Source organism: Acanthisitta chloris, unplaced genomic scaffold (assembly GCF_000695815.1).
Source record: "Acanthisitta chloris isolate BGI_N310 unplaced genomic scaffold, ASM69581v1 scaffold20907, whole genome shotgun sequence".
Lineage (NCBI taxonomy): Eukaryota > Metazoa > Chordata > Aves > Passeriformes > Acanthisittidae > Acanthisitta > Acanthisitta chloris.
Window position 1 is genome coordinate 2,103 of NW_008684534.1, and position 22,339 is coordinate 24,441.

Sequence of the window (22,339 nt, forward strand, 5' to 3'; positions counted from 1 at the left end):
TTAAAATCTTCATGGTCAGTTCAAATGGGTGCTCTGCTCTGGAGACTGCAGTGGCAGCGTGTCAGGAAATGGAATTTTCACTAGCATTATTCTGCAGTAAGGATTTGGACAACCACTGTGGTCTAGCACTGTCCTGAAGTCCTATGGCCTGATGGAGAGCATTGGCTCCGGCAAGTCACAGGAAGAATGTCCATCTGCCGGTTCCCCAAGCCCAGATGGCCTTCACTCTGCACTAATAACTGAACTACAATGCAGTTCTGTACAGAACAGCAAAACCTCCCGTCTGAAATCATCTTAGGGCTGAGAATTAGAGGTAACAAATGCAATGCTGATTCTCAAAAAGGGTTCTAGATTAGATCCCCTAAACACAAGGGAAGCATGGAACTATAAAGTCATTATCTGATCAAGAGGGTAGACAGTGTAACGGAGAAACAATGAACGTGATACTACAGAAAGGGTCAGCATCTGCGTTTGTAAAGGCAAATCCTGTCTTGTAGAACTGGAGGTTTTTGAGGGACTTAGCAAGCTTGTGGATAAGGTGAGTCTGGCTGGTACAGTTTCCTTGGATTTAAAGAATTTAATGAGATTTTCTCGTCAAGGTCTTTAAATAAAGCTGAAGTCATGGCATAAAAACGGTTAGGTTTTCTTGGGTTAAGAGACAGTAGAAAACAGGAAATGGAAGGTGGGAATTAACATCCCATTTTTACAGCAAAGGGAAGTCATCAGCGGTCAGATCACAGGGGCCTAATGTCAAATATACACCATTTAGTATATTCCCAAGTGACCTGGGAATAGAGCTCAGTGAGGTAAGAAAATTGGCTGATGGTAGAAAGTTATTCAGGATAACAGGGTGGGAGTTGACTGTGAATAATTGCAGAAGGACCTTGTGATAGTGAATGAGTGGGTGATAGAGCAGCAGATGAAATACCATACAGGCCTATGTCAAATAATGTTCACACAGCAAAATAATTTGAAGCTTACATATAAAACAATGTTAGCTAATTGTAGCCTCTCTTGAGTGACACTCTGATCATATGTATAAGTCCATGCAGTTGGTAGCTCAGTGTTCAGTTGTGAACAAATACAAGAAATCATCACTGTCATGACTCACCAGCATCTTGGACACCACAGTTCTGTGCCCACCTTTACCATTATCTCCAAAACAGGACACCAGAGATAGAATCATCTTGGAGAGTGACAGCAAAGGTGATCGGAGGTGTAGAAAAGTTCTGTATGAAGAACACCTTAATAGGGCTGGAGTCTTCAGCCTGGCAAAGAGCTGAGGACAGACATAGATGTTACAGGTCTGTACCATGAACAGCTTGGAGGAATTGAACAGGAATTAGGAGTCAGTCACTGCATTTTCTTTCTTTACAACAGTCAGATGTTAATAAAAAAGAGGCTGGCAACAGGTTATAAGCAAGTCAAAGAGGGGGCTGTCTCTGTAGCTGAGCACTGCATCCTTGCCAGATGATGCAAAATTTGTTATGGATTTGACTGCTACTCTGCAAGTAGCTGCAAATACAGGCTTATGAAGTATGAGGGGAAAAGAAACTCTACACATAACCTTGTCCTCTACTCTAACAACCGTTTTGACCTTTGGGTCACCTAATCCAATGCCCTGCTCACAACAGAGCTAACCCCAAAGCTAGATCAGGTTACTCAGGGACTTGTTGAGGTGAGTCCTGAGCACCTCCCAGAGTGGAGATTCTCCTGCTGCTTTGGGGACCTGTGGTGAGTGCTGAACTGCCCTTAGGGGGGAGCACGTGTGTAATTTTTCCTGGTATCTAATCAGAATTTCCCTTGTTGCAGGTTATGCCTGTTGCCTCTTGTCTTTTTGTTGTGTCTCAAAAAGAATAATTGGCTCATCATCTCCAAGTGCTCCCATCACCTTTTAGGTAGTCTTGGACAGCTGTTAAATCCTTTCTTAAGCATCTTTTCTCCAAGATGCATAAACCCAGCTTACTCTGCCTCTGCTGTGCTCTAGCCTCTTCACTGCCTTAAAGGTCTTATGCTGGATTCTTTCCAGTTTCTCAGTGCCTTTTTCTTTACAGCAGTCCAGATGTCGGTGTCTTTTCATTAGCTATTTGATTTATCTTCTCCTGTAAATTTGTTCCTGCTGTGGCTTGGATTTACAAGATGAGGTTCTAACACCCATGTTGTACTGAAAGCCAAACAACAACGTAAGAGCAGTCTCTTCGCTGAAATCTCTTGACCTGTTAATTATATTTAAAAGTATTTTAGTGGCTCAATTATAATCTGCTGTTCCATGCTGCAGCCATTTGGGAGAACAGCCTCAAAGATACCAACCGATGTCTTCTCTGTGGTGATATTTCCCTCCCTTACTGGCAGGAGCTCCTCCCTGGTAGTTTTCAAGTAGATGGGTCAGATCAGAGACACCAAGGCACCTGTATGCATCCAGTCCTTTCTTGATCTGAAAGCAACCAGAAGCATAAATTCATCCTGCAAATTATGTGATATGGGATTTGTGTCCACACAAATACTGTAATGGGTCAGTCACTCTGCACCCTGTGGCTTGTCTTGCTGGAGAATACTGAGTTACATGGGTTTAATGCTAACTCACCTTTTCTACTCTGCTCTGGGCTCTTCACTACCTTGTTTTTTCCCTCTTTCCCCATATCCAACTAATGTTCAGTTCCTCAGACTGATTTTTTCCTTCAGTCTGGTATAGGGATGCCTAGGTCTTTTTTTTTTAATCTGCCTTGAATTCATATGAACCCAACATAATCTAATATTATTTAGGTATGGGGAATTCTCGTTTGTGACTTCTGCCCAGAAGAAGAATGGACTTCTGCCATTTCTCTCCTACCATGAAACAATACTGTTTTCCTCTGCTGTTTTCCTAGAGTGTCACTGATTTAAGTGCAAATTCCACAACTTTATGTAGAAGTTGTTCCCTTGAGTACAGTTCTCTATGTCTCTAGTCTCCTTTTCTTTTTATAGTATCAGTTTTAAGTCAGTACAGCTGGATCCCTGCAGCTCACTGCACCCCAGCTCATAATGTGTGTGAAACTAGAAGCATTTCAAAGGAAGCTGTTGTAGGTGCTTGGCTTGCCTTTCTAGCAATGAAGGTTAGTTTCCCACTGGCCCCTCTGGCACTTCCCTTTGTTGTTATTTTCTGTCTTGGCCATGAGGTTTTTTTCTCAGTCCTAGCTAGCAGCCTACTCAGCTTTCTGCAGGATTTCCCAGTCTAATGGTGTGGGGACAGTCTGCAGCTGTCCGTACTTGAAATAAGCAAGGCTCTTGCTGTTCCTGCTGCCCACACCACGCCATCACCACACAGCATAGCTGAGATGGCCCCAGAGAAAAGTCAGGCTCCTTTGCCAGCTGGGTTGCCCTCTTAAGCTGCTGCTTAGCTCCTATTCTTTCATGAGGCCTGCAGACCTTGAAACCAGTGCTATGGACAGGGCAGTCATGGCCTGCAGCTGTAAACATCCAGATGACTGGAATGGTTAGTTTTCCTTCTTTGTACCTAGTTGTCCAGGTTGTCAGCTTTGGCCTCAGTATGCCATGCTGGGACTTTGAAGGTCCTCAGCTAAGCTTTCTCAGTGCTGTCTGGGCCCAGCTGTAGGTAGTAGCTGCTTGTCCTGGTCTCTGCTCGCCTTTCTAGGCAGCTTCACCACCACCTCCCACTGCTTTTGAGCTACCGCTGCTCATGTCAGTCCCATCACGCAGCAGGCTGGTTTCAGGCAGGCACTGCTGTGCTCAGAGAGCTAACCTGGACCTTGAAGTCTGCAGCTCTGGGTTCACACAGATTGTCCCTGTGCCTGTACAGAGCACGTAGGATATTTGGAACCATTCATGTCTCTCACTGGCCTCTTGGAGAAGAAGGGGAACAGAGGACATGCAGAACTGAATTTTGTGAGCATGGCTGGGAGCCAAAATGCATGCACAGAGTCAGCCCTAGTGTGCAAAAAGACAGGGACCCAAAGCTAACAGGGGGGATGGGGAGGAAAGACACAAAAGGAGAAGCAGAAGTGTGTGCAAAGCAGCTTGGGGCTGGGGAGTTGATGGCTCAGAATGCTTCCTGTTCCTGGAGCCACGTGTGCCCTGCTGCACAGGGGCTTGCGCCTGCCTCTGCCCGACAGCACTGCACAGAGGGTCAGAGATCAAGGCAGCTCTCCAGAAAAGGTGGATGGAAAAGGTCTGAATGGACTGACAGTAGACTCCAGGAGAGATGCATGGCCAGCTCCCAAGAGGCACGGGAACAGCTTGGCATAAGAGGCACAGGAACAGCACAAACCTCCGACTTCCCTTTTCTCACCAGCGTAAACTGATTTTTCCTCTGTGTTTCTTGAGTTGCTTTGGTGGTAGCCACTTGGGCCTCTCTTCCTGCGTCCTCCACAATGGTGAGGTAAGAGGGGCTGAGAAGTCTGTATGTGTAAGGAGGGGGACCAAGGAAGTAGGATAGATCAGAGGGGTGGTCACCCTGGAGGTCATATCTCAAATGGATACCTTTCATAGGCTTGGGGAGGTATCAGGTAGGAAGGGATGCTGCTGCTGGCTCTCACCTAGGGATGCTGACCAAGGACCATTCTTTACCCTGCAAGTCACCACAATAGTGCCTGGCCTTTTTTATTCCCTTGGTCTTGCTTTTATCTCCTCTGCTAGGTGGTTTCACCGTGACCTGAGTGGGCTGGAAGCTGAAGCCTTACTGAAGAGACGAGGTGTCCCTGGAAGTTTTCTGGCCAGACCCAGTCGGAAGAATCAGGGGGATTTTTCTCTTTCAGTCCGGTAGGTAATTTGGATTCCAATGTTACATACACAGACTGCTTAGATTCTCTGTGTCTCGTGGCATCTTCTTCATCCTGTCCCCATTCCTGTGAGTTCTTTCCAGGCTGTAAAAGAACCTGAGCTTCCCAGCATCTTATAGACCCTCCCTCAAGTTGCCCCAGGAATTTTTCTTTCCAGCCATCTCTTTTCACAAGGATGGTTTGCTGTGGTTCTATGGGAGGAGGTAATGAGGAACACTTTCTGCCTCTTTTCCAACTGCCTCACTGGACTGCCCTGTGCTTCATTCCTCAGGGTTGGTGATCAGGTAACCCACATCCGCATCCAGAATACTGGGGATTTCTATGACCTGTATGGCGGGGAGAAGTTTGCCACCTTGTCAGAACTGGTGGAGTACTACACACAGCAACAGGGCTCACTGCAGGACAAAGATGGAACCATCATCGACTTGCGATACCCACTCAACTGTTCCGACCCCACAACAGAGAGGTATGGGGACAGCAAAGCAGGAGCTGATGTGTCTGTGATGAAACCTCCTCTGTGTTTCATGGCCTTCGTTCTGTCCTGTCTGCATCCCTAGGGCAAATCCTGCAAAAAGTGTTGCCTGCCTCCTGTAGCCTCCTATGTATCCATGGGGTCAGCACCCACAGGAATAGCTGGACATACCTTGACCCATCACAGCAGACCTTATAGGGCTCTATTTTTACTTCTGGTTTCCGGTTGCCTTTGCTATTTATATACTGTTCCTAAAAGCACAGGTTGTGGTGTTAGGTGTGGGTCTGCAGCGGTCTGTAGGGTGACATGTTGTGTGGAAGCCCTCAGTCTTGCCCCAACCTTCTTTGGTTATTCTGGACCAGGGTGACTCATGTTGCTAAGAGCAGGACCATGTTCCCCTGCTATTCCTAGCCCGCTTAGTCTCCTTCCTGTTGCCGCTTTGCATGTGTCTCTGACGCCAAGTTCCTAAATCAAATCAGGTGGTTTTTGCCCTTGCATTTTGCTTTCAGGCTCTTTGTTGCAGCTTGGAGAGCTGTGGTGCCCTGCTCTAGGTTGGACAAGTCCTCCTTGGACAGATCCTACTTGGGCATCTGGAGGCAGGGAGCAAAGATGCCCTGGGTGAAGCATCAGGGTACACCTCAGTTTGCTCTGGGATCAGGCTGCAGAAGTGTCAGGTCTGCTGCTGGCTATCCTCTCCAGTCAAGGCTGTTGCATTGTGGCCCTGCAGTTTCCTCCCTTCCTCTCTGTGGTTGGAAACTTACACACCGCCACCCCCCCCAGCTCTTACGAAAGCTCCTCTCACTCTCTCCCCAAGTGATTTTCCATCACGTGGCTTTGAAGAACTGGGCTATGCTGGGGGAAGGGAAGGGGGCAATGGGACCCATTAACCCCATCCTACCTGTGGAGAAGAGGCTGAGACCTCTTTGATGAGCAGGAGGGGTCAACTGATCCCTAGGTGGCATCTGAGCACATGGTGGCTGAACGCTTCTTTGGGAAGAGGTTCAGAAATTAATGACTGCCATGCAATAAAAGCCACCAGCTACTTCTTGCAGTGGATGGGGTGAGGATTAAATGAAGTTACTTGCCAAGGTCGATAACTGTGTCCCACCTCTTGCAGTGTGTAGGAGAATGTGTTGCTCTGACCAGATGCAGGGGTGAATCAATGACCCCGCTGCTTCTGTGACTGGGGCATGGCCTCCTGAAATCATTCTCTATTCCTGGGAACAGATAGCCCCCTAACAATGTGAGGTTCACCAGTACCACCCCAGGTCTTCAGTGTTAGCTGCTCTGTGGGCATCAAACCTGCTCCCACTGTCCTACCACACTGGCTCCTCTACTGAGCATCAGCCTGGCCGTGCGCAGTGACACAGGGCGCGTGGCTGGGCTTGCTGAGGTACCTGCAGCAAGCAGGAGGGACACTACAAGTCAGTCTGATGCAACAGCTACCTGCTTTTGAAATGCTGTTCCCCTGGGGAGGTGGCCAAAACAGCTGTGTCTCCAGCTGATGGGGCAGGTCTGCAGAAGCAGGACAGAGCTGTGGCAAACATGGCCATGCTGCAACCCACCCCGAGCACAGAGCCCAGCACACAGCTGCAGCTGAGCATGGGGATGTCCCAGGACCAGAGGGTACTGTCTGAACCAGGTCCATCCCTGCTGGAAGAGAAGGACCCAAGTTCCCTGCCTGAAACCAAGCTGGGAAGGAGTGAAGGGGAGCAGGAACACCAGGGCTGTGCTGGCACCTGGGCTGAGATGGGTTCAGACCCAGCTCCACCAGAAATTGGGTACCAGGAGTACTGGGGTAATTCAGAAGACTTCCCTGTGCCTAGAGCACCTTAACTCTCAGCTTTCTATACTCTGGATCTCTAGCTCCAGATTCCAAGTGAGTTTTGTAGAAGCAGGACAGTGCTGCAGTGAACATGTCCCTCCATGTCTCTACTTGGCAGCTCAACAGTGCCCCCCAGGACTTCTGATGTGGTCCAAAGAGACTGTGGAGCTTGGGACAGGCATGAGGAACTAGAGGATCTGCACAGAGACAACCTGGATCACTTCTGGAGCTTCTGCAGAGCCAAGAGCCCAGTAGGAAGAGAGGTCACAGTTGTCCCATGTCCCAACCTGATTCTGATGACCACACTTTCACCTACACTGCACAGTTCAGTGAGATCCTATTAGGCAGGCACATACCTTCCCAGAGACCTCAGTAGGTGGGCAGGGGCTTGGCAGCAGCTGTGCCATTTGCACCACACTTGTGTCCCTCTGTGCCCTGGGTCCAGTCCTGCAGCAAGGTAGATTGCAATCCCCATTTGACCAAGGTAGCACCTTGGTCAAATGGGGATGCTCCTCACCTGGTGCTGGGAGGAGCTGCTGATTGGGTGTTCACATTGAGGACAGGAATGTGCACATGGATCAACAACAGTGTAAACACTAGGAGCAGAATATGGGCTTCAGGCGGCTCCTGGTGCTCACTCCTGTGGCTAGGCTGATTGCTGCAGTGTGACATGCCCAGAGAATAGGAATTATCCTTTGATTGAAAAGGTGATTGAGTTTCAGAGACAGGGGTTGCTGGAATGGTTCTTTAATGTATCTGTTCTCAATACAACTGTCTGGGTGGCTGCGAAATCTGCTGGGAGAGTTTCTGACTCAGTGGGGGTTTATTTTTGTTTCTCTGGTGTTTGAGTTTTGAGAGCACCTTGTAGCAGTAAGGTTTGAATCCCAGTAATACTGTGAGGTGCTGAAACCCACAGACTACCCTCCCCCAACTGGTCTTCAAGCCAGCAAATATTGCTTACCTGTGCTTATGTGTGTCACACAACGGAGTCACACTTGGTGCTTTTGCACTGAGTCCTCTGGTACTAGCATTCTGCTTCCTGGGTCCCTTCTGCCTTTGCCTCATCCTTTGCCCTTTCCTCTTCTTGCCAGCTCTCTATTTTCTTCTCATCTGCTTTTCCCAAGATGGTTTTCCTCCCTTGGTTACCCTCCCTCTCATTCCTTCCCCTCTGTCTACCCCTACCTTTCTTACTCCCTCACCTTTTCCCAGTGTTGCTGTCTTTGCGTATCAGCTCAAGGGCATCCACTTACTGCATCTCCACCTCTCTTCTGACACACTCTTGTTTTTCTTCTAGGTGGTACCATGGGCATCTGTCAGGCCCTGCAGCTGAGTCACTTCTCCAGGCTAAAGCCACTCCTTGGACCTTCTTGGTGCGGGAAAGCCTCAGCAAACCTGGGGATTTTGTCCTGTCTGTCCTCACTGACCAGCTTAAACCTGGGTCTGATGTTCCACCAGCTGGGGCAACCAGTGCCTCTGAGGCCCGACTGAAGGTCACACACATCAAGATCATGTGTGAGGTGAGCAGTGGGAGAGCAAAAGGAGAGGGAGTGGAAGAGGTCTCTCATAATCTCTGCTGATCATGTCCTCTAAAGCTTGTGACCTGTCAGCTTGATTACCACCAGCAGTGTTTCTGAATTTGCATCTAAGTCCTGTCACCTTGCAGGTTCCTTGTGTCCTTGCCCCAGCCTGAGTGACCATGGGCAGGAATGGGCACTCAGGCACAGGAGTAGGCAGGGCTCAGTGTGACTGAGAACACTGGTACAGGGAGTTTGCAGGAAAAGAGAGAGGAAGATTCACAATCTAATTACGAGCTCATCAAAAGAGTTAACAGTTCTTGGAGGAGGAGGAGGAAGAGGAGGGGTATCTGCAGGGCCTCCACACAGCCTGAGGGATGTTACCAATCTGGCTGTCACAAGTTCTCCTATTTTTTTCATGTGGGAATATGAGGTTTCAAGGACAGAGAGCAACTGACCCTAAATGAGATTTGAGGGAAGTATATCCTCTCTGGTCTTCCATTCACTGAGTGCCCAAGTCATTTCACTGTGCTAGGAACTCAGTGTTTCCAGGGCAAACTCCCGTTTGACCTCCCTGCCAGAGCAAATGCTTTTCTAGATGGTGGAGACTGGTGCTTATGGCTTTGCCCCCAGCACTGCCTTTTCCCTGAGCCTTATCAACTTTATCTATAGAACAGGCTGAAAGAATTGGCGCCGTTCAGCCTGGAGAAGAGAAGGTTCTGGGGAGACCTTACTTCCAGTACCTAAAGGAGGGTTATGAGAAAGATGAAGAGGTACTTTTTACAAGGGCATGGAGTCATAGGGCAAGGGGGAATGACTTCAAATTTAGAGAAGGCAGATCTAGATTAGCTATTAGGAAGACATTCTTCTCTGTGAGGGTGGTGAGGCACTGAGACAGGTTACCCAGAGAAGCTGTGGATGCCCCATCCCTTCAGGTGTTTGAGACCAGGTTGGGTGGAGCTCTGAGCGACCTGGTCTAGTGGAAGGTGTCCCTACCCATGGCAGGGGGGTTTGGAAACAGATGCCCTTTAGGGTCCCTTTCAACCCAAACCATTCCATGGTTCTGTGGATGAGACATTACCTTCTTCCTCCATTCAGAATGGACGCTACACCGTTGGAGGTGCTGAAATGTTTGACAGCTTGACAGATCTGGTGGAGCACTTCAAGAAGACTGGAATTGAGGAGATGTCTGGCTCGTTTGTGTACCTGAAGCAGGTAAATCCAGTTTCTTGGTTTTAGGGATCCTTTGGAGGGACTGACTTGCTGTTTGTTTCTGCTTTCTGTCCCTTTTCTTTTCTCCACAGTGCACAAAAGAGACTTTGCTCTCCAGTAGTGTCTCTTTCTCTCCCCCTTTCTCTGTCATGCCAACCCATTGTGTTTTCCCATCCTCAGCCCTACTACGCTACAAGGGTGAATGCTGCTGACATTGAAAATCGAGTGCAGCAACTGAACAAGAAGAGTCTTTCTGAGGAGACATCCAAGGCTGGATTCTGGGAAGAATTTGATGTAAGAAACTGCTGAGTGATATTATTTGGCTTTTTGGGAATTCCCTGTGCACCACCTCAATTTCTTCCTGGACACAAACTTCTTGTGTGTCTTGTCATTTTATCTCTGAAAGAATCACAGAATATTCAGAGTTGGAAGGGACCCACAAGGATCATTGAGTCCAGCTCTTGGCCCTGCACAGTACATCCCCAAAATGATATCACGTGCTTGAGTATTGTCCAGATGCTTCTTGAACTCTGTCAGGCTTGGTGCTGTGACAACTTCCCTGGGGAGCCTGTTCTAGTCCCCACACACCCTCTGGGTGATGAACCTTTTTCTAATATCCAGTCTAAATGTCCCCTGATACAGCTTCATGCCATTTCTTCTTGTCCTGTCACTGGTCACCAGAGAGAAGAGATCAGTGCCTGCCCTTCCACTTCCTCTTGTGAAGAAATTGTATACAGCAATGAGGTCTCCCCTCAGTCTCCTCTTCTCCAGACTGAACAATCCAAGTGACCTCAGCCGCTCCTTGTATGGCTTCCTGCCAAAGCCCTTTACCATCTTCGTTGCCCTCCTTTGGATGCTCTCTAATAACTTAATATCTTTCTTATGTTGTGGTATCTAAAACTGCTCACAGCATTTAAGATGAGGCCACACCAGTCCAGAGTAGAGCAGGACAGTCTCTGTTCGGAACCTGTTCCCCTGGGGAGTGCAGGTCATCTTTTAGTGAACACAGTGAGGTAGAAATGTGGAATGAATCACCAAGACAGTAAGGGCACAAACCTTGGAATTTTCAAGTCTGGGTTTGCTTTTTGCTTCCCAGCTCCCCACAAGAATGCTCATGTGTCCCCAGAGTCACCACTGTTCCTCTGAGTGCCCACCTCCCGTTGTACATTGTGACCTTGCCAGGATTATTTGTTCTTCTGCTTTCAGAATCTTCAAAAACAGGAAGCCAAGCACCTGTTTGACCGTCATGAAGGTCAGAGACCTGAAAACAAGAGCAAGAACAGATACAAGAACATCTTGCCCTGTGAGTCTTGCTTCTCTGCTATTAAAAAAAAACCCCAAATAGACACAGATGGGCAAAGAAGAGCTGTCCAAGTCATCCCTGGCCTTGCCTCAGCCCACTCTGTCTTCCAGAGCAGTTTACAAGGTGTGCAGCATTGAGGACTTAAGAGCTGCTGAGGGAGGTCACAGTCTTTTCATGACCTTGAAGGAAGGAGGAAGGGTTGAGTCAGGCTCATTAGCTTCTGATGGTCCATCACAGGGGCGGCAAGATGGGAGGATGGAGTGAGATTGATCTCACCCCAGGGAAGGAGAGATGGGGCAAGCTGCATGCAGTAGGAAGCATGAATGAGGTGGCTTGGGGAAGCGAAGGGACTTCGTGTGGCTGTGCCCAGAGTATCTCATTGCACTGTTTATTCTTTCACTGCATTCACAGTTGATCACTCCAGAGTCATCCTCCAAGGAAGGGACCCAAATATACCTGGATCTGACTACATCAATGCCAACTATGTTAAGGTGAGTCTCTTGAAAGATGGCTGTATGCCCAAAATGGGAGACCTGCCTGCTCCTGCGGCCCTTCTGATTTTCCCTTGTCTACACTCAGAACACCCAGATCAGCCCAGATGAGTGCACCAAGACCTACATCGCTAGCCAGGGCTGCCTGGATGCCACAGTCAATGACTTCTGGCAAATGGTGTGGCAGGAGAACACACGCATTATCGTGATGACAACACGGGAGGTGGAAAAAGGGCGGGTAAGTAGAAGTCTGTAGGTGTCTTGGAGTTGCTCTCTTTTCCCCTACAACCACTGCTCTGCTTTTTCTATCTTTCCTACCTTCTGCCCATCATCACCCTGCCCTCTCTCCCCATACAGAACAAATGTGTGCCCTACTGGCCAGAGGTAGGCAGCACAAAGGAGTACGGTCCCTACCTTGTGGAGAACATTGGGGAGCACAATGCGTTGGAGTACAGGCTCCGGCACCTCTGTGTGTGTCCGATGGCTAATGTGAGTGTGCCTGTTTGAGGGCTGTCATCGAGTCCATGGGTCTAACAGTCACCATACACCTAAAGCTGGGAACTGCTGGGTGCTGTGGTGATACTGCTGTTGTATTATTCTTGGGGTTGCTGTTTCCACCTGGTTTGGGCTGGAATCACACTGGTGAAATCACCAAGAAGTGAGCAGGAGGCAGAGATTCCCTCTGCCTTCAGACCCACCTCTCCCTGGGACAGAGGCCAGGGGCAGGGCTGGGTTGCAGATTTACCAGTGAGGTGCTTTGTTATTATCAGAGTAAGGTTGTGCGTGAGATCTGGCACTACCAGTACCTGAGCTGGCCTGACCACGGCGTCCCCAGTGAGCCAGGAGGAATCCTCAGCTTCCTTGACCAGATCAACCAGAAGCAAGAGAGCATCCCAAATGCAGGGCCTATTCTGGTGCATTGCAGGTTGGTACAGAGGCCAAGTTTTGAACCATCCTCCACCCCTTATCTAGGGTGAGAGATAAAAAGTCTGTCCTGCTGCTTCCACCTGTACCCCAGGATGGGGTGGAGCATATGCCAGCCCCAATATTTGCTTTTTCCTCTTTGATGCCCCCAAACCAAACTCTCGGCCAGGTGAATCTGTGACTCTTTCATGGCATTGCTGGACAGCTTTGTCATGAGCCACATCCTTCCTCTGAAGCAGCTGCATTTTGTTTTAGGAGCTGTATTGCTCTGACCTCTGCTTGTCCTCTCCTTGCAGTGCTGGGATTGGCCGCACTGGGACTATCATTGTGATTGATATGATTGTGGAAACAATCTCCACCAAGGGTAAGAGGACCTCAAAATACCTTGAAGTGAACTGGCCTAGCCAGGAGGGTTGTGCCCTTCAGTCCAGCTGAAGAGGGATGAAAACTATCAGGTATCAGTGGGAGAGATCCTGCCATGGCCCTGAGGAGGTGTGCTGCTAGAACTCTGTACCACATCCACTTATTGTGGCTTCAGCCTTCCCTGAGCTTTGGCCCTTCTTCCAGGGTCAGACTTGAAAGATGCTGAGCTGAGATAGGAGGTCCAAACAGGAATAAAGAGTATGGAAGGAGTTGGAAACTTTTTGACTGACATCCACTTGGACTGCTTTTGGTAGAGAATTGGGAGAGGGATGCAGTGAACATGTCTCTAAGGTTTTCTGGTGCTCCTTGCTAGGGCTGGACTGTGACATTGACATCCAGAAGACCATCCAGATGGTGAGGGCCCAGCGGTCTGGGATGGTGCAGACAGAGGCCCAGTACAAGTTCATCTACATGGCCATCTGCGAGTTCATAGAGGCAACCAAGAAAAAGCTGGAAGTTATCCAGGTGAGAAAGGGGACTCCACTGTTCTGTAAGCCTAGGCCATGCATGGTGCTGGCTCTGAGCATGAGTGCTCTGTTTCACAAGCTTTAAGCTAGCACTGGTCCCAGTGCTACACAGACTACAGTGGTGCAGCAAGATTTGAGTTCTTGTTCCCCTCTTCAAAGTTTGGGGCTCAAGAAGACCTGTTCCAAGTACCAGCCCCTTCTGAACTACTAGGCAGCAGTAAGTTTTAATGCAATTACTTCAACCATGTTCAGTATAACATCTCCAAGTGCTGTTTTGCTACAAGCTCAATCTAGGACAGACAAAGACTTTATCCTCTCCTTTCCTCTTTGTCTATTCCATCCTGGTTCTGCAGTTGCAGCATTTTCTCCTGCTAGCTGATAAGTGACATCTTTTATCTCTTTGTAGCCTCTGGCAGCATTCAGAGCCTGCTACTGTTTAATATTCTTTAGCTGACATTTGGCACTCTCAGGCATTCCAGTGCCTCCAGAGATTTGTAGCCCCACTGTTCCCCCTGTACAGGGCTGCATTTGCATCCCTGCTGCTCACCTGACAGCAGCAGAGAGCACTGAGCCTGGGGACTTCAGCAATCCACCAACCTCCAGAGATCCTGGCACAAAACATGGTTTAACAAGCAGAACTCTTCCATGGTATCTTACATACTTCTTCCAGACCACACACTTCTCAGTCTGCTTTTCCTCTCCTGTAGTCCCAGAAAGGCAAGCCAAACGAGTGTGAATATGGGAACATTGCCTATCCCCCTGCAGTGAGGAATGTGCACACCAAGGTTTCAAGAAAACCCTCCAAGTAAGTGCTCACCTAAATCAGAGGCCCAGCTGTGCCTGTCTCTGGCAATAGTCTGCCTGCTGGCTTGGCTGGCTTTTTCCTCTTCCTCAGTTTTCCCCTTGTTTTTCCCTGGTCTTACAGGCAGAAAGAGGAGTCAACGATTTATGAGAACTTGGGGAAAAAGGAGGAGAAGATGCGGAAACAGCGCTCCTCAGAGAAGAAGCTGAAAGGCTCACTAAAGAAAAAATGATGATACGTTGCAGGTGGCCCCATGGGGGTTTTGAACCTCTGGTGTAGGACTGGAGCTGACATCCAGGCTGGCCAGTTTCACATTCCTTGCTCTTGGACTGGAACTAGGCCCTCCTCTTCACTTCTGTGCCACCTTTCAGTGCCCTGATGAACCAGACTGCTTTGCAGCTCAGCTGACCCACTTCATGGTCTCTTGCCTGTGCAGGCCAGCAAAGCCTCTTGCTGCCCCTTCTTCATTCATTAGCAAGAAAAAAACCAACACAGCCCTTCTTTCCCCTGCTCCCTGAGCACTGGGGCCAAACTCACCTCTCTTGTGTCAGCTTCAGTGGACTTCTTGAGGAAAAGCTAAGGAAGGTCATCACAGGAGCTGCATCTCTGCCCACTGCAGTGAGTTAACAATTTAGCCTGTTAAGTGTTCCTGAAGCCACAGCTATTCAAGTGTGTGAAGGTTTTGGCCCCTTTCAGCTCAGCTCCTCTGCAATTCAACAGGAAACTTCCTCTTTCCTTAATACCAACTGTCTGCCCTATGATCCTTTCTCTATCTGGTCCTTCAACTGGATGCTGTAAATATACCAGAATTTGATGTGATGGCCATGTTTTCTTCTGCGTTTGTAAATAAATGTGTATTTGTTTGACTACTGAGTCCCAAAAGGTTTTTTCTATAATTTTCCTGAGTATAGCTGTACTCCTGATTTCACTTACAAGAACAGCTTTAGCTTAGTTTTCATGACTTTCTGCAGCCTTCAGATTCCTGAACAGAAGCTGTGACCAATTATGGTGGCTTCTTGCTGTGAGGCTCGAGTGTTGGTGGTCATCAGGGAAGTTTGAGCACAGGAACTCCGCTGTGACAAACTCTGACATAGCTTTTGCACCTAAATTTTGCTTGGGAATTGTCAATAATTGAATGGACGAAGCCACATCTGATCTGACCTAGTGCTGGTAACAGTGCCACTTGCAGCAGCAGCCTGGACCAAAGGCTCCTTCCCACCATGATTTGATCGTCCTGTGAATGCTGGAAAGCATGCCTTAGTGCTAGAGCCTGTCCTTGGGGAAGTTAGAACGGGACTCAGCACGGTTTTTAAAGTCTTGCCAGTTAAAACTAGGCTCACAGCCTAGCAGGTACTGCTTAGGCTGTGGGCATTTGCTACTCAAAGATGGCTCAGGTGTCTTGGATCTGGTTAGAGCTAATGGCTGGAAGAGCTCAGTCCCACTCAGGGAAAAGTCTGAGCTAGGTCATAGAGGGACCTAGGATCCAGACCAAGAATGCTTGGAAATGTGGGACAGGGGATTTTTGTCTGGTCTGAGCCACTTGTAGGTCCCCATGTGGGAAGATAACTGCACCATCAGCCACTATCAGCTGTCTGACACAGGACCATACTGAGCGCTTTGAAGTCCAGCTGTGATTGCAATCCCGTGCTTTGTGGTGGGGATTTTAGGACCAGGCTCTCCTCTGAGTTTATGAGCACAAATCCAGGCTGGGGAAGGGGTAGAAAAGAGAAGGAATGGGATGCACCTTAACTCTGTTCCAGTGGCAATGGCCAATGTGCCTGCAAGGTGATGTACCTGCCTGGGAGCCAGCAAGGTGAAGCAGGTACAAACCAGCTGGAAGCACACACTGCATCCTTGTTATCCTGCCACCTGCCCAAGGATGTGCCCACACTCATGCCCTTGGCAGGAGGGAGCAGGGGCCCCATCAGCAAGGTGGGGCAGGGTGATTTAGGCAACTTCAGCCAAGTTCCTTGCTTTGATCTGGTGCCAGCAGAGCCAAGGCAAGGCTGGACAGTGCACAAGAGGACAAGCTCTATAGACGCTGTAGTGATTTCAGCCATACTAACACTGAGAATAGTATCCCCCAAGCCCACACTGCATGGCACAGGTTCAGCAATAATGTACTTTCAAGATGAAAGAACTCATCTTAGAATTTCACCCTATGTCTAGGCAACAGGAAAGCTTAAGAGGGATAGATCACAGCCCCAAGGAGGAGTAGTACCACATGCTGTCCTGTACGTTCTAGGGGACATTCTGCCCCTCAGCTGCAAACTTTGTCTCAAGCAAGCAAAGGCAGAGCCAATGCCAGAGCAGCAATCCCATCCTTTTGGAGTTCAGCAGCTGTTGCTGGAGCACATGACTGTGAGAAAAGCTGCCTAAGATACAGACACATACCTGAGACACAATATATTGGGAGGAACGACACTGCTTGCTGTCATCTGATATGGCAAGAAACTTGGTTGGAAGTATTTGGAAGACAGAAGACACTATGAGCAGACCCTCTTCCCATGTGCCAAACTTCAGCTTCCCTTAGCCTGTGAACCAATAGGCATGTGCATTTACCAGCTGGCTTTGCAATTCTGCTGTGCCAGATGAAGAAGCAGGAAAGAGACAGTGGGAGAAAAAATGGGCATAAGTAAAGATGGGTGGAGGGAGTTATACTGTTTCACCTCTCAATGATGCCAGATACCCTCTTCTAAGCCATGTGGGGATGAGGCTAAATACCTAAACTAAAGAAACACCTACCTTTGCTTTAGACTTCTGGGAAGCTTCAAGAGACAGGATTCAATTCACTTCCTTCTTAAAAAGGTGCCACAGCTTAAAGCAAGGCATAGCAAGGGTTAGTTTAAACTAATCAAAGCTTGAAAATGAAGACATCTTGTGGAGCAAGCTCAGGCTACTGAGAACCTCACTGTGTTCAAATCCCTAAGCTTAATGTATCCATAACATCCAGTCTACAGAGAATTTAGTCTGAACAAGAACCTCCATGATTGTACATCACAAAATGTAGCACTGAAGCAAGCAGGCTACTCTGCTTTACACAGGTACTGTTACACACAGATTGCTTTGGGGGTGGCTATTTGGGAATGCATTTTCAAAGCTGAGCTGGTTCAAAAAATTCATGCTTCCTTGACGCTGCAAGTCAAAACCTATGGGCATAAGTTATGGCTGGGATTACCAGTACGTTTTAAACCAGGAACCCATAATCTTACCTGTTTCTGTAAACATCTTGTGCTCTGCCTCACCAGAGGAAGAGGTCCCTAAAGGCCTCTCCTCTTCACTAGAGAGTGCAAGTTGGAGTTGTTTGTAGAAAGAGATTGTGGGCTGTAAATAGAGATGGGCTCTTGACATGATCATGAAAGAGTTTACAATTTTTAGTGATATGAGAAAAACTGTCAGCAAAGCTACTCCTCTGGACTTGGGGAGAGCAGACTTTAGGGTGCTCAGGGAAGTAGTTAAGTAAGGTCCCCTGGGAATCCCCTGCTCACTTTTTAATGGCCTTTTTTCAAGAGCACAGTAGCAGGCATGTCAGAAGTCAAGCCAGTGGGGCAGAAGGGGCTTGACTGAGCTGGGATCTCCTTCTGCAACTCAGCAGAAAGCATATGGACTTTGGATGCAAGGATGGGCTACACAGGAGGACAACAGACATGCTACTCACTATAGTAAGCAAATTTGTACGGTCCAAGCTCAGCTGAAGTTGAAGCTGGCTCATGCTGGGGTGGGTAACAAGAGGCTTAAGTATATTAACAGCAGAAGATAGACCTAAAGGGAACACTAGTCTGTTACTCAGGGAGGTGGATCACCTCATCCCTGAGTCGTGAGGAAGACAAAGCAGAGACATCCCATGCTGCCTTTGCCATTGTCTTTGACACAAATGTTGGGCCCTGGAATGCCTGGAGCACTGGGCTGGATGGTGATAGCTGGGGGAGTGATAAGCTCAGTCTGGCTTTGAACTAGTGTGGGATTTGCTGCTGCAACTGACTGCACTCAAGTCTACGGGACCCCAAGGGGTACTGAAGAGTTGGCTGATGTTACTGTGAGATCTCTCTTGGTTATTTATCAAAAGTCTTGGCAATCTGGAGAGGCCTCACTCAACTGGAAGCTGGCAAATGTTGTCCCAATTTTCAAGAAGGGCAAGAAAGAAGACCTTGGTAATTACAGGCTTACCAGTTTTACTCTGGTAAAACTATGGAAAATATTGTTCTGGCAGTTATTGAAAGAGGTGAAGACAATGCACTCATTGATCAAAGTCTGCACAAGTTCACAAATGGAAAGTTATGCCTTACTAACTTCACAATCTTTCACAACAAGGTTGGTTTTTTTTAAATTTTAGCAAAGCTTTTGGATACAGTCTCTCACAGAACCCTTCTAGGTACTGTTCGGCATACAGCTAGAAGTGTTCACAGTACAGTGGGAGAACGACTGGCTGAAGGGTCAGGTCCAAAGCGTTGTAGGAAAAGGAGTGACATCTAACCAGTCACTAGTGGTGTTCTCAAGGGTTCCATTTTAGGGCCTGTTCTCTTCAAAGCTTCTATCAATGACCTAGACACAGGGGTCAAGCATGCACTAAGCTTGCTGATAGCACTAAATTAGGAGCTGTTGATTCCCTCAAGGGCACAGAGGCCTGACAGAGAGATCTTAATAGATAAGCATGCTGGGCAAGCATCAACCATATGAAATTAAACAAGAACAAATGCCAGATTCTGCACCAGAATGGTGTAATCATGGGTGTATATATAGACTGGGGCACAAGACACTGGAGTGCCACCCTGCAGAAAGGCATCTGGCCATTTTGGTTGGCTCTGTCAGGCAAAAAAGGCCAATGGGGTGCATTAGGCACGGAACTGTTCACTGGCCAAAAGTGATGGCCCCACTGTACTCAGCATTGTCCAGCCTCACAAGTACTCCATGCAGTTTCAGGCTTCATGATGTAAGGAGGATATAAAAATCTTAAAATGTGTCCAAAGGAGGGCAACAAAGATGGCAAAAGGCAGTGTGACTTACAAGTAGCAGCTGAGGATACAAGGTTAGTTCAGCTTAGAGGAGTCTGAGGGCTGACCTCATTGCTGCCTATGATCTCCTCATCAGGGGGAGCAGACAGGAAGGTGCTGATCTCTTCCCTTTGGTGTCCGGCAGTGGGCCATGAAGGAATGCTTTATAGCTGCGTCGGGGGAAGTTCAGATTGGATATTAGGAAAAAGGTCTTCCACTGACACCACGGGCAACCTCCCTAGGGAAGCAGTCATGACCCTGAGTCTGTCTCTGTTCAAGACATACTTAGACAACACTCTTACCTATGGTGTTAACTTTTAGGTTGCCCTGTGTGCAGCGAGGAGATGAACTCGATAATCCTTGTGAGTCTCTTCCGACTCAGGATATTCTACAATTCTAAGACTGATTTCTCCAAGTCCTAAGCCTTAGCACAGGACAGCCCAGTGAGGCAGGGAAGAAGCTTGTCCCTAAAGCAGGCAAGATCTTGCAGTTGAAACCCAAGCACAGAAGAGAGTTTAGTCAGTGGAAGGAGAGTTCTCCTACACTGCTTGTGCAGGGGAGAGAAAGCCCAAAGTGTAACAACAGAGGTCAAGACATAGTACATAAATGCTGTTGTGATGTAGAAAAGCAGATAAACCTACACTCATCTCTAGCACCTACAGGTAGCTAAGAAACCAGCCTGGGTCACCCAAGCAGCTGTATGACCTCCTCATTCACTCCCTACCCTATGATCTCCCAGGGAACAGAAGGACATTTCTCTTGCTCCTTTCCTTTCAACACCCTGATTCTGTTTTCAACCAAATAAAATCTCCATTCCACCTTCCCCTATGCAAAATACCTTTTCTTTTCAGCCACTAAGCACACTCAGACACAACATAAATTCTTTTTTTTTTTTTTTTTTTTAATTTTTACAAATGTCTGAAAGCATCACTGAACCGTGATACAAATTAGATACTCCAGCAGTGATAGGCACCCAATGAATGAAATTTTCCTGCATTTAGTCCCAGGTACTCTTGGGATCAAGAGTGAAAGAGAAACAAAATTTACTACAAAAAAAGCCTGGTGCTGATGGCAGCAGAACTCCCTCACTTGGCCAAAACAGAATTCTGATTTTATCCTACAGAAACCTAAATATTAATGAAGGTTAGAGGCAAATTACTATATCCACGTGGGTTAATACCAGTAAGCCTCCTTGCCCCTCTCCACACTTGACTGGTGGGGTGAGGAGAGGCAGAGCCCCTTCCTGTAACTGGATCACCACAGATGGGAGCAGGGGCACAGGGACCAAATCTGGCTACTGGATTAAAAACTTCAAAGTGAGGGCAAACAGTGCTAGTGGAGGGAGTTCAAAGATCCTCACTCTTATCTTCTGCTGGTCAGCGACGCTGGTTCTAGGAGTCTTCAGCTTCTTTCATTTCTTCCCTTTGAGTATGAGACTGTCACTGAAGGGGAGACAGAAGGGAGTCATTAGTCCAAAAAGCACAAGCAAAGCCAAACCAGACCCTCACTATGGATTTTGGGGTGTGGGGTGTCACATCCAAAGGATCTGGACTCCCAAGTCCTTCCTACTGTGTAGTTTTTACAAAGCCCCTTAAGCCTTCTGGAACAAACAAGACAGAATCTGGGCAGAGGTAAGGAAGAAGGATCTTATGATCAGAGATCCCACAGAAAAGAAACCAGCTCTGGTTTCCCTTCTTCATTCTAAGAAATCTAAGCTCTCAGCTGCATTCTATTAGCTCAGCTGGCACTGCCTTTTTCAGTAAGCACGGGACAGATTAGGCAAAACCACCAAACTTCTGCCAGCTCTGAAAGCAGGGAATGAGGTTTTCTAGCATGGACTGTAAAGCTTCTGGAGAGTAACAAAAGCATCTTCCCTAGAGATTGTTACCCCAAACCAACACAAATTCCTGTTATCATCTAACTGCCTTCCTACAGCCCTCTCTGCCATAAATGCAGGATGCTCTGTGTATATGTTATAGATCAGAGAATGCTCCTCAGTGACTCCTGCCTTTCCCATGCAACGTTCCTTATGGGACACACATGGAGCTCCTTTACTGAGCAGCTCCTGCTCAATGCAGATGTTTGTGTGGTCCTTGCAAAGAAAGCTTTGAGCTTCACATCACAACTGAGGTAGAGATGACACAAACTTCCTGGGGCCAAAAGGCCAAAGCCAGAAGCATCCCAGGCACCAGGCAAACGGCAACACCCTTGTTCCAAATACTAACAAAAGGATCAAAACATACAGTGCCTTACCTTCCTCTGTGTCAGGAGATGCAGTAAGGGGTGGAGAAGAAGAAAAACAAAGAGTAAATTGATTAGACTTTACAAAAATCCCCATTTCCACAGTCAGGCTGCTCGCTATTGGCTGTGTCCTCTGGCATCAGGCTCCTCTCAGAGAAAAGATCCCAAGAGAGCTCCAGAAAGGGGACCAGCTTTACAGGTAGGGTGCAGACAAATCCAGCCATCCTTTACCTGGTGAAGGCCTCATCCTGCAGGTTCAGTACCAAGTTGTCTGCTGTAAGATACACGCGGTTTTGTGAGGCAGCAATCTGAAAAAGAAATGCATCACAGAGATGGCATAAAGGACTACAAATGCACATGAGGAATAGCACTAGGCACCTATTTCCCCCTGCAGACACAGCGCTCTTCTTTTATTCACTTAATCAGTGCAACTCCCCCAAAACAACTGTAATTTCCTGACTTCCCATCCCAGAGCCATCAGACTTTCTAAAAAAAGTGCTCATTCTGTCTCTCTGTCACAAAGACCTTTGATCCCACATTTATCTGTCCCCCTTTCTCAGCCTGCAGGAAACCTGGAGCTTTTGGTGGCTGCAGCTGAGGGTGGGTGATGGAATCTGATGTGGATCTGGCCTTGTCATATGGAGGGCAATGAACTCTTAGCCTCATGTCTAACTGCAGATCAATGCTAAATCTGAAGCCCTACCTAAGCAGAGAAGGGCTGAGCAGGAACAAAGATCAGGACAGGACAGATCACATTCGCCTTAAACTCATCATGTGGCCACTGGGCTGAGAGACAGCACAAGGACTGCAAAAGGATGAAGGGAATTCTGTGCCCCAGTGCTCACCGTTTTTGAGATGTTTTGAGCAGCTCGGATCTTGCGTAGCTTGATGTAGCCTGG

At 48.0% G+C, this 22,339-nt stretch overlaps 2 protein-coding genes across 2 annotated transcripts in view; one reads left to right on the forward strand and one right to left on the reverse strand.

Moving 5' to 3' along the window:
- The window catches only part of PTPN6 (protein tyrosine phosphatase, non-receptor type 6), a 15,078-nt gene extending 442 nt beyond the window's left edge, over positions 1-14,636 (forward strand). The window contains exons 2-15 of the mRNA XM_009079385.1: positions 4,633-4,755; positions 5,047-5,241; positions 8,367-8,589; positions 9,685-9,801; positions 9,979-10,092; positions 11,005-11,101; positions 11,513-11,592; positions 11,681-11,830; positions 11,950-12,081; positions 12,363-12,517; positions 12,813-12,880; positions 13,253-13,404; positions 14,114-14,211; positions 14,332-14,636. Coding sequence (XP_009077633.1) covers positions 4,633-4,755; positions 5,047-5,241; positions 8,367-8,589; positions 9,685-9,801; positions 9,979-10,092; positions 11,005-11,101; positions 11,513-11,592; positions 11,681-11,830; positions 11,950-12,081; positions 12,363-12,517; positions 12,813-12,880; positions 13,253-13,404; positions 14,114-14,211; positions 14,332-14,440 — 1,813 coding nt within the window. The 3' untranslated portion in view covers positions 14,441-14,636. The remainder of the gene's footprint in view (positions 1-4,632; positions 4,756-5,046; positions 5,242-8,366; positions 8,590-9,684; positions 9,802-9,978; positions 10,093-11,004; positions 11,102-11,512; positions 11,593-11,680; positions 11,831-11,949; positions 12,082-12,362; positions 12,518-12,812; positions 12,881-13,252; positions 13,405-14,113; positions 14,212-14,331) is intronic.
- Positions 14,637-20,082: 5,446 nt separating this feature from the next.
- The window catches only part of PHB2 (prohibitin 2), a gene marked incomplete at its 5' end in the record, with an annotated part of 5,876 nt that continues 3,619 nt past the window's right edge, over positions 20,083-22,339 (reverse strand). The window contains 4 exons of the mRNA XM_009079386.1: positions 20,083-20,641; positions 21,453-21,458; positions 21,672-21,748; positions 22,286-22,339. The exon at positions 22,286-22,339 is cut by the window's right edge and continues 17 nt beyond it. Coding sequence (XP_009077634.1) covers positions 20,611-20,641; positions 21,453-21,458; positions 21,672-21,748; positions 22,286-22,339 — 168 coding nt within the window. The remainder of the gene's footprint in view (positions 20,642-21,452; positions 21,459-21,671; positions 21,749-22,285) is intronic.